This window comes from Galeopterus variegatus, unplaced genomic scaffold (genome assembly GCF_000696425.1).
Source record: "Galeopterus variegatus unplaced genomic scaffold, G_variegatus-3.0.2 Scaffold427, whole genome shotgun sequence".
In the NCBI taxonomy this organism is placed as follows: Eukaryota; Metazoa; Chordata; class Mammalia; order Dermoptera; family Cynocephalidae; genus Galeopterus; species Galeopterus variegatus.
The window spans coordinates 433,740-444,765 of record NW_007726538.1 but is presented as its reverse complement, the minus strand read 5'-3'; the positions used below and the strand labels follow the sequence as shown (position 1 = coordinate 444,765).

At 43.0% G+C, this 11,026-nt stretch overlaps 1 protein-coding gene across 1 annotated transcript in view; it reads left to right on the top strand.

The window, feature by feature from the left end:
* The window catches only part of PDCD1LG2 (programmed cell death 1 ligand 2), a 65,190-nt gene that overhangs the window by 47,071 nt on the left and 7,093 nt on the right, over positions 1-11,026 (top strand). Inside the window, exons 5-6 of the mRNA XM_008568639.1 lie at positions 664-798; positions 7,041-7,090. Coding sequence (XP_008566861.1) covers positions 664-798; positions 7,041-7,090 — 185 coding nt within the window. The remainder of the gene's footprint in view (positions 1-663; positions 799-7,040; positions 7,091-11,026) is intronic.

Sequence of the window (11,026 nt, the reverse complement as noted above, 5' to 3'; positions counted from 1 at the left end):
AAAAATAAATAAATAATAATAATAATAATCCTGTTAATCCTTGAAACTGAATAACTAATGGTATAGATTCTAAGCACTGTGAATGCTTGTCACTGGGTGGGGAGAGGTGGGCATTGGGGAGACATTTTGGGGCTGAGGGGCTTTCCCACTAGAAAGAGAAGATGAGGAAGGGGGGGAGGATGGAGAAGAAGAGGAGGAGAAAGAAGGAAGGAAGGAAGGAGAAAGAAAGAGTGACAGAGACAGACAGATAGAATATGATAGATAATACGAGGGTACTTCAAAAAGTTCATGGAATGATTTGTATTGTCCTTTAATTCTATTTTTCCACGAACTTTCTGAAGCACCCTTGTATCAGAGTGGCAAAAAGCATAGACTCTGAAATCAGAAACAGCCTGGATTATGTCTCGGCCAAGTCACTTACTGTGTAACTTTGGGAGTTTCCTAGCCTCTCTGTGCCTCTTTTTTTTTCACCAGTAAAATGGGGGTCTTAGTAAATCCTACCTCCCAAAGTTGTCATGAGAAGTAAATGAGCTAATTCCTGTGGAGCCCTCAGAACAGTGTCCGGCATGGAGTACGTGTTCAGCACAAGCTGGCATATGGCCGACTTGTTGATCTGCTGCTGACCTGCCATGTAATGGATTTTGGTGCTTTTCCTTCACCCAGGTCAGAAGGAGCCTGAGGTCCCTACGACTTCGCTGCTTCACGTTTTCATCCCTTCCTGCATCATTGCTTTAATTTTCATAGTCGCAGTGATAGTCCTAAGAAAACGGCACTGCCGAAAGCTGTGTTCTAGAAAAGGTAAGTGACTTTTATTCATGGTAACCAAATGAGCTGGATGTCTGCAGCGTGAGCCTCTGCTTCACACTGCGGGCCTGCGGCTTCCCAGTTTCATACTAAATCTCCTCAGGGCTTATGAAATGCTTTGAGCTCATCCTGATGGGCTTTTTTTTCCCCAGAAGAAAGTCGTTCTAGTGTTCAGTGAGCTGAACTCATATGGAATTGTTCTCACGGCTGAAATCACTTGCCTTGTTCTTTAAGCCAAGAGCTTTCATCAGCCTCGTGAGAGCAGTTATTTTGGCAATGCAGATAGCGATGTGATCAGAGTTTCCTGGTGGGAGGTTGCCAGGAGCCTTTCTGAGGATTCCTTCAGTTCTCACCCCCTTTTCCCCATTCTGGGTTCAACCTATCCCCTATCTCCCAGGAATCCAAATCCCCTGGTTGAATAAGGAGAGGAGAAAGGTTTGTGAGTCCTCCCCAGCCTCTGTTCTCACCAACCTACTCCAATTTTCTTGTGCCGCTGGGATGAAGCATGCCTGTAGCCTTTGAACCTCAGACAGAGGATTCAATCGCTCCTGTGTCCATCCTTGGTTTCCTGGGAGGAGTCTGCCCGTGAAACCCCCAGGATGTCTACAGGCCTCTCTGGTGCTTTCCTAAACTGTCCCTCTGTCAGCACCCAGTGAACTTTTCCCAGGATCTATACATGGCCTTGTCTATAGAAAAGGAAATGACATCTGGGAATAATATAGGAATTTAGTGCAGAACTATAGGAGGACTGAGGTGGGGGAGTTTTAGGTGTTTATTATCCTATGTTTACATTCATAACTTTTATATTGTCATCTGCCGTGAAATACTTGTCCTACAGGTGCGTTAGTTCAGATGCTGACCACAAACCCTCTAACTGTAGAATTCAAGGAACTATTATTGAAAGAAAGAGAGAGAGGAAGGGGGTGGAGGAAAAGAGAGAAAGAGAAGAAAGAAAGAATAAAAGTGGAGGGAAAGGGATCTTCACAGTAAAGGAGAAATGACAGGATCTGTCCAGCAGGACTTTGAGTTTTAAACAGAATCACTTCTGGAATCTATGGCCTCAGAGAGTTGTGGTGGATGCAGCTCATTAGAGTCTATTTTCTGCTATTCTTCTGTTACCTCCCACACACATACGTCCTGGAAATAGATTTATACCAAGGTTCCAGGCCTGGGGTCTGAAGACCCCTCATTTCTTTCTTTTTTTTTTTTTAAAGATGACCGGTAAGGGGATCTTAACCCTTGACTTGGTGTTGTCAGCACCACGCTCAGCCAGTGAGCGAACCGGCCATCCCTATATAGGATCCGAACCCGGGGCCTTGGTGTTATCAGCACCGCACTCTCCCAAGTGAGCCACGGGCCGGCCCTCCCTCATTTCTTTCTTGCATGAGAGATACATGGAGGCGTGTGTAGAATTGTGTCTGCCATGCACACAAACTCATATGTCATGGAGAAGGGTTGAGAACTGCTGGCACTGTGGGTAGAGCTTTAAACCAGCTTTCTAGCCAGGTTTGGACCTGGTGCTGCCATTTATTGGTTCTATGACCTTGTATGAATCACCCAACTTTTTGAGGTGGTCTTTTTATCTGTAGAAGGGGAAGCAGCAAGAGAATGAACATTTTATAGCTTATTGATCCTACCTCACTGCTACCACTGTGGATCAACCTGGACTACAGCAGAACTCTCCTAAGTGGTTTCCCCAAATCCAAGCCTGCCACTTCCAGTATGTTCTTTTCTCACTTTTAGCTAGAACAGGCTTTTAAAATCACAAGTCTGTCATGTCTCCTCCATTCAGACCTCTTCCATGGCTTCCCATTGCTCACTGGCTGAAGTTCCAATAATCCCTGGGTGGTCTGACTGTCACTTTCATTGTCCAAGCCATATAGGATTTTCCAGTCCTCAGAGGCATCCCACTCTTTCAGTTCTGAGTTTTCTCATAGAGTATTCTTTCCTCTGAAAATGCTTTCTTCCTCTTGTCCACCTGAGTTGGAGTCATCCTTTAGATCTCAGCTAAACTGTCACTTCATCAAGCCTCCCCTGATTCTACTCCCCTCACCACACCCATTACGTTAAATCCTCTTGTTGCATGCTTCCATAGCACCTACTTCTTTGAATACACTCAGCATGCAATTACATGTCCAGCAGCTGTTTTAATAGCTTGGGCTACAAATGCAATTGCATCCCTTTTAATTTTACAGTTAGTTTCTCAAGCACCCACCTGCCCATCTTAGCAAGAAACCCAATGTCTCCCTCTCACAGCATGTACTTCCCCAACTCCCACAAACTGTCAGGAGGCTTACTTAGACCACAGGGCCAGTGCTTTCCAGACAGGCAGGAAAGCTATAGGGAGCTAGGTCAGTCCAGCAGAGGACTCTGGTTTTGACTTGTTGCAGTTTCTACTTCTGCCATGAAGAATCTCTGTTCCCTCCAGGTGTCTCCATCCACTATGCAAAGCTACCTTTGCTGGTCCAGATCCCCACACAGACCATAATGACACAAGATTACAACTCTCTGGCTCCCCCTCACATACTTTGCTATTGGTCCCAAAGTATGGGCTGATAAGGGAAGAGAGGTTCCTGCCTTAGCCACAGCTGTGCACAGCCGGCCTCCTCCACTGTCAGCCCTCATGTTGAGCCTGGGACACCAGTCTTAACTTCCTTCTCTTCAGTTCCTCTTATGGCCATTATTGTCCTGAACTTCTTAGTCCATTGGAGAGTCAAGTAAAGAGGTAACGGTCTTGGTCCCTTTCCTTCTAGAAGGTTCCTTGGCTCCTAAACAGATTTACCCTCTTATACTTCAGCAACCAGCTCTGCACACTAAGGTGTATTGGGAGGGTAGCCACTGTTGGTCTATAAAAGGTCCTGTTTACCATTTCCCCCTAAGAGGAACCATTCAACAATTCAACGCTCCAGGGTGACCTGCTGGGTTCCAGAGAAGTTGGCAACTTCTGTTGCAAAAATAATGTCAAGTTCTGCTTCATCTGCTAGCCTTTAAGTTTCAGGAATACAGGAACTATGTTTTTCTTGTTCACCAATATATGCCCGGTGTCTAAAACATTATCTGGCATAGACTAGATGTTCAATAAAATTTTAAACATTATACCTGCTATACACAGGTGAGTATTGCTAAAACTGCTCTGTCCAATATAATAGCTATCTGTGGCTATTTAAATTTAAATTTAGTAAAAATTCAATTCATCAAGTGCTCACACATTGTAAGTGTTCAGTAGCTATATGCAGCTAGTGTCTATCATATTGGACAGTGCAGACATACAACATTTCCACCACTGCAGAAAGCTCCATGGATAGCACGGTGCTACACCCTTTACAAACTTCTTTCCTTCATTTCACAAAAATTGCTTGAGGCAGAGAGTAGTGACTTTTTTTGCAGATGAAAAAACTGAGGTTCAGAAAAGCTGTCTGACTTCCCAAAGTCATTCAGCTAGGATTTGAACATAGGTCTGTCTGACTCCCAAATTTGTGGCCTTTTTGTTGCAAAATTGCTTAGTAAAAATTGGCACAATCTAAACAGTATTGTCTTTGGGCAATGGAAGGAGAAAGCAAGCCTCTGCTCACCAAGAATTGAGTAGCTCATTCATTGACTTACTGGGCCAATGGCAAAGACAAACTAGGATCCAGTAGGGGTCACCTGCTATAGAACATAGGTCTGTAGAACAGGTCTGCAGCTCTTGTGGACAGTATTTCTCAAACTCTCTGGTGAACAACCAGTTTGTTTAGCTTTTTAAATTTTCCAATATGTGGGATTGATGCTTTTATAATATACAGTATAAATGAATTCATAAAAAATGTAATGAAAAGGACAAAGACATAAAAAGATAAGCCAAATTTTTATTAGATTCAATAAATATAATAAGAAAAAAGAACATAACATAGTAAGGAATTACTATAAAAGTTTCTACATGTTTATACTTGATTTCTGTACTTATCTCATCCTGGACTTGTAACAAAGTTTGCCTAGTAGCAGCAGGCCACAGATGAGACTTTGAGTGGCTCTGCCCTAGAAGACTGAGCCAGAACTTTATAGGGATTTAAACCAAAGGCCAAATATGCTGGTTAGTGGTTGCCTCTAAGGCCCACTGATAATGACAACATTGAAAGGTTAGAGAGGCGTCCACTGAAAAGCCAACACTGAAGAGCAATTCCTATGGGTTAACCAGGGGGCTCCTTTGAAAAGCAAACTCTCTTGGCATAAACTACAATGTTGAATAGAGACCCTCAAATTCAAGGCCAAGGTCAGGATGGTCATGAGGAAGTTACCAAAAATGGGGTACAAAAGCAGAACTAGGGATGTACTGAGTTCAGGAACCCAGGCATTGGCAGGAGTTGGGCATCAAAACCTGGAAAGGAATCAATGGGAGGGAACATGTGAAATCAAGAGTTAGAAAGAAATGAAACCAGGGAAACTTAGCAGTGAGCCACATCCCATTATGTGAACTTATTCTTCTGCCCCAAGTCACTTACACCTCAGTGCAAAGTAATTGATCAGACCTTCTGATCTGTGCCAGAGCAGGCTGGTAGGAAGTGGCAATCAAGACTAAAGCCAACTTCCAGTCAAGATGGTGGAATAGACAGTCCCCAGCATCACTCTCTCCAACAATCAACCAATTTACAACTATTAAAAAGCAACAACAGAAAAGCTGGGGCCACTAGAGCTCAGAGGAAGAGGAGGAGAGACCTACAGAGTTCATGAAGGCAGGAGAAGCCACTATGAGAGAAAGAAAGGACTGCTACAATGATTTCCAGCCCCAGCTGCTTCAAGGCTGGCCCTGGAGAGCACACGGATCAAGAGCTGGCAAAAGCCACAGTTGTGCCCTTCATATGAAGTTTCTTGGAGGCTACAGGGGAGAAGAGGGCCTTAGTGACTCCCAGGTCAGCAAGACCACTAACCAGGTTCCTGTGGACCCACATAGGAGCAAGGGGCCACAGACAATGGAAAAAAGAAGCCACTCAGAGGCCAATGAGTCACTGCAAAGGACCAGCCTCCAGCCCGCCCCATGGAAAGTGGAGTGCGGGCAGAGGGGGAGACATGCCCACCAGAGGGACGCTGGGGTACAAGATGGAAAGCTGATTTGTCCTCCAATCAGCATAGGACCACTCAGTGGAGACGGATTAGGAATATAGAACTGCAGGGGTTGCAGTTTGCTGAAAAGACTCAGGCCAAGACCACAGTTTCCACACAACCCAGGTGTACCAGACCCCACAAGATCCAGAAGTGATCACAAGGTCATCAATTAAAACCTGAGCTGCACAAAAAGCCTTCCTCAGAGAATCAGAAGCAAAGTAGCAATTTAGCTCAACTACAGGGCTCAAGTGCTATTTCCCATAGGAAGTTCCCCCATTGACATGTAACCAAAGGACAACAAATTAGTTCCAGTGCAGAGTTTAAGTGGTGGAAACAGCGAATAATCCAACACAGAACTGAAAGAAAAAACAAAATACCCACAGATCGGAGACAACGTTTGATATTAACCAGTAAAGGTCTAACACCACCTACGGACACCTATAAAACCTAGAAGGACCAGAAGCCTCCGGGCTCGCAAGCCAGGTAGGGGGGCAGGTCATGGTCCTCATCCACACCCCCACCGGACCCCCCATCCAGCCCAGCGACAACCACCAAGCAAACACCGGAAGGGCCTCAGGCTCCCAAGCCAGGGCAGTGAGGGGCCAACGGCCTCAGCCACACTCCTCCAATGTCCACACCCAGCTCAGCAAGGACTGAGCCAGCACTGGAAGCCCCCTGGTTTCCCCTGTTGGAATGAGGGGGAGTTCCGTGGGCCTTGACCGTACGCCCCCCTTCCCCCTCCTCACACTCTATCCCCCTCCTCCTCCCCTCAACTGCTCCACAACAATGTTAGAATGTAAAACTAAGAAAAATAATAATAATAAATAAATAAATTTTTAAAAATAATTTTTTAAAAAAGACTAAAGCAGAAGATGAAGAGATAATTCTGGAGCCAGGTATTTCCTGGGGTGAACATCCAAGTTAGCAGCCCCTCAGCCTTTGAGTGCCTGGGAACCAAGAACTTCTTTCTTCATAATCTTTGCCCAGGGGCCAGATTTTATATTATGCATTACCCAGCCTGACGTCCCAAGCCTTAGTGAACATTTGGACTTCTGTATGTGGATTTAGTTGGACTTACTTTTTGTTGCGCCATAGTTTAGTCTATAAGCAGAACATTTTTCTCATTAATCTTATTCCATTCTGGGATTTTCTTTCAGACACAACAAAAAGATCTGTTACAACAGTAAAGACAGAAGTGAACATAGCTGTGAGTATGCATAATTTCGCTTTTCTTTTTCACCTCCTTTTCTCTCCCAGCTCAAATTAAGAAATAACCACTGTTCTGTTAATTCACAAAAGGCAACTGAATAGTTCCAACTGATACAGAATCTTCCCGTTCGGTGGCATTGCAGCTCAGGCTTGTTCTTGCAATCCTGCATTGCTCCATACCTTTCTTGGAGAGCAAAGATAGTGTCTTGCTGTACAGCCTCAGCACCATCACACTGTCTTTTGCTCAGTCTACATTCCCGGGCACTCCTGGACAATACTGTGCAGGACCTCTGGGCTCACACAGTTAGAAACATGGTACCAATTTAAGAGCAAGGAGAAGATATTCAACTGTAATGCAATCAACGCTGATGTTTTTGCAACAATGATTAAGTACAGCCATGTGCCATGTAACCACAGACTGCATATACCATGGTGGTCCCAGAGCAGCTGTCATAAAGGCATAGTGTAGCACTTTACTCATACAGGAGGGACAGGCTATACCATAGAGCCTAGGTGTGTGGTAGGCTATACCATCTAGTCGTGTAAGTACACTATGATGTCTGCACAATGACAAACTCATCCAATGATGTATTTCTTAGAACATATCCCTGTTGTTAAGCTGTGCACTAACTGTACGTTGTTGGAGGCTGTGAGTCAAGAGTACCAAGCAAATATTACTCTCTTCTTGAGGTTGACAGGCTCAGAGCTGGAATTTGTAGAAGAGAAAGGATGTGATGTGGAGGTCGAAAAAAGTGGGGTTGCTGATATCATTCAGGCTTGTTGGATGGACAGATTAGACCCTATGGAAACAGCGTTTGGAGGTCAGACAGGCCTGGGTCATGTTGGAAAATAGATATTTCTAGCTTTTTAGGAAAAAGCTACTTCTCCTTTTGTAATCTAGGAAATCACATTGTGTAACACATGAGTTCATGAGCCCACCAAAATGATCATAGGCAAATTATAAAAGTTTCTAAATAACTTCGTACCAGCCACTGAGAATATTCAGAAATACTCACTTTAGATTTCTGCTGAATATATCACCAAAATTCCAGAGGCACTAATTATAACAACCCTAGAAACCTTCCAATTCCAGGGTCTGTGTCTGGCTCATATATAAGACATGGCAGTTCATAATCACAAAATATGACTGAAAGGAATGAAATTGGCCTCTGCACCCTCCCCATCTCCCACTACTGGCCTGACAGCCATTCCAAGTTTCTAAATAACTTCGTACCAGCCACTGAGAATATTCAGAAATACTCACTTTAGATTTCTGCTGAATATAGCACCAAAATTCCAGAGGCACTAATTATAACAACCCTAGAAACCTTCCAATTACAGAGTCTGTGTCTGGCTCATATATAAGACATGGCAGTTCATAATCACAAAATACGACCGAAAGGAATGAAATTGGCCTCTGCACCCTCCCCATCTCCCACTACTGGCCTGACAGCCATTCTTGAAAGTACATCCTGTCACTGTCTACACACACCCTGGGAACCAAACCAAGGAACAAATGTAGGGTAGGACTGTACTGAGGTCTGGTTATACTGAGCTTCTCTAAATCAGCAATGTGATTTTCTTGACTCAGAAAAGTTTCAGATCAACACTGGCAGGCCGGATCGAAACACCCATTTCTTGAGAAATGAAAATCCTATATTCCTGTAAAATGGCCTGTTTGGCCTAGAGGTAAATTTCCAGGAGAGGCACCAGTGTTCGTCTGAGTTTCATGAGCTCAGAGTCTTTGTATAAGTGACTACTTCAGCTGCTCAGTCTAGGGGAAAATGTTGAAAGGCCTGAGAGCAGAGGTAATAAACTCAGATGCCCACCAGGCCAGGCATGATGAAATGAGTGAAAAGGGCCTGATGTAACTAGACAGGGAGAGGTGGGGACTGCAACAAACTGCAGAGTACATGCCTTCTCAACTCAGTATTAGCCTATCGCTGCCAGAGAAGATGGAGATCCAGATTTTTATATAAAATCTTCTAGTTCTTAAATGCTGGTTGAAAGTATTTGAAATACCAAACAAGCCAAGTTAAATATGCCCATAGGCTAATTGGGCCTGTAAGTGATCAGTTTGCAACCGCTGTCCTAGAGAGAAAATACTGTCAGAGAAAGAGCTTAGGAGCTGTGTAGTTAAGGTAGAAACATCTATTTGAAGAACTGAGGAATGCTCAAAGGCTTGCCATCCTGAATGTCTTACCTTACAGCCTGCCACACGGTCCAAACATTGCACTATAAGAAAGTAGCTTTTTTTGATTAACAGGATGTCACAAGCATTTTCAACCAGAAAATCTCATCCCCTATTTTAAGGGTATCTAAAAAAATTTTTTAAGTAACTATATTGATTAAAAGTCAAATTAAAGAAATTGGACTAATCCCCCCACACACACACCACCACTACGAACTATATATAGTTCCCTTCTCTCCTTCTAACCCAGGGGAGAGGGGAGAGTGGTGGAGGTGAAAGAGTGACGCTCCTGTCTCTGTCTCATCTCCTCCCAGACACTTACCTGAGACTACCTGAGACTATGTGATATGATGTAAGGAGGTCAGGACTACTTAGATATATATCATAGAATACTTTCACATGCAAGCCCAAGGAGACAGGTAAAGAAAGGTTTTGGGTACCATCGCTTATAACAGCAACAAATTGAAAACAACCAAATATGCATCAATAGAATAGATGGACAGAAACACTATATAGTAATTAAAAATGAAAGAACCAAAACTAGATATATTTTTGAGATGAACAAATCTGAACAATACAATTTTGAGAGGAAAGACACATTGCAGAAAGATACAGAAAATATAATAACAATTTTAAAACATGCAAACAATCCCTTAGTAGTGTTTATGGAAACATTCACATGAACGACAAGTATAAAATCAGCATGGAAATAATAAACACCAAATTCAGTCTCTTAAACTGGGTGGTGGGCATACAGGTAGTCAGTTATATTATTCTCTATACTTTGCTTTATGCTTGAAACATTTACTTTTTATAAAAAAGTGGTCATGACTCAAATTCAGGAGATTTAGATTCAAATTTTTCTGTGAGCTAGCTACATAAACACCGGTAAGGTTCACTGCCTGTCTAGGTTTCGGTTTTGCCACCTGTAAATTGAGAAGACTGGACCAAATCCAGAAGGGCAAACAGGCCTCTTCTCAAGCATAGGGATGCCTGGAGGAGAGATGAGAATGGTTTAGGGGACCATTTGTAGGCGAGAATCGTGGTGACTGATAAATGACGTGGCCTTGGGTGTGGGATGAGGAGAAGTCATGGGCCCTGGCCATACGCTTGTCAAATGTGCAGTAGATGCTCTTTTTAAAAAAACAATTACGTGTTTTATTTATCAGTATTTCCATTCATGTTTGCCATTTACATACATATTTTAACACATATATAATGCTGATACATTATTTTGTGTCCTGCGTGTTTACTTGCATTCAAAATTATTTTCTGATTGGTCCAAGTCTTTCTAATCGTGTTTAGAGCTGCATGACATGTAGCAATTAACTAATAATCAGCAGTGATGGGAAGACAGCCCATTTTAATTCAGCATAATGTTTTATGGTTTTGTCTATACAAATACTGTGTTAGATTTCAGTAGATGCTTTTTAAGTTCTGCTGTACAAAGTTTCTCACCAATTATTAACTCTTTAGCAAGAACTAATTTAATATTTTGTTTATTATCTCTGGGGAAGAAGGAGCAGGACATGAAGATATTGATTTTGGGAATGGAGGCCAACCAGCATTATGGAGGATAATCTGCTTCATTTAAAGTTAACTAATGGTAAATGTTAATCACATCTATAAAATATTTTCACAGTAACCTCTAGACTAGTATTTAACCATACAACTGGGCACCGTAGCCTAGCCAAGTTGACACATAAAATTAACCATAACAGGTACCAAGAGATGAGGGCCACA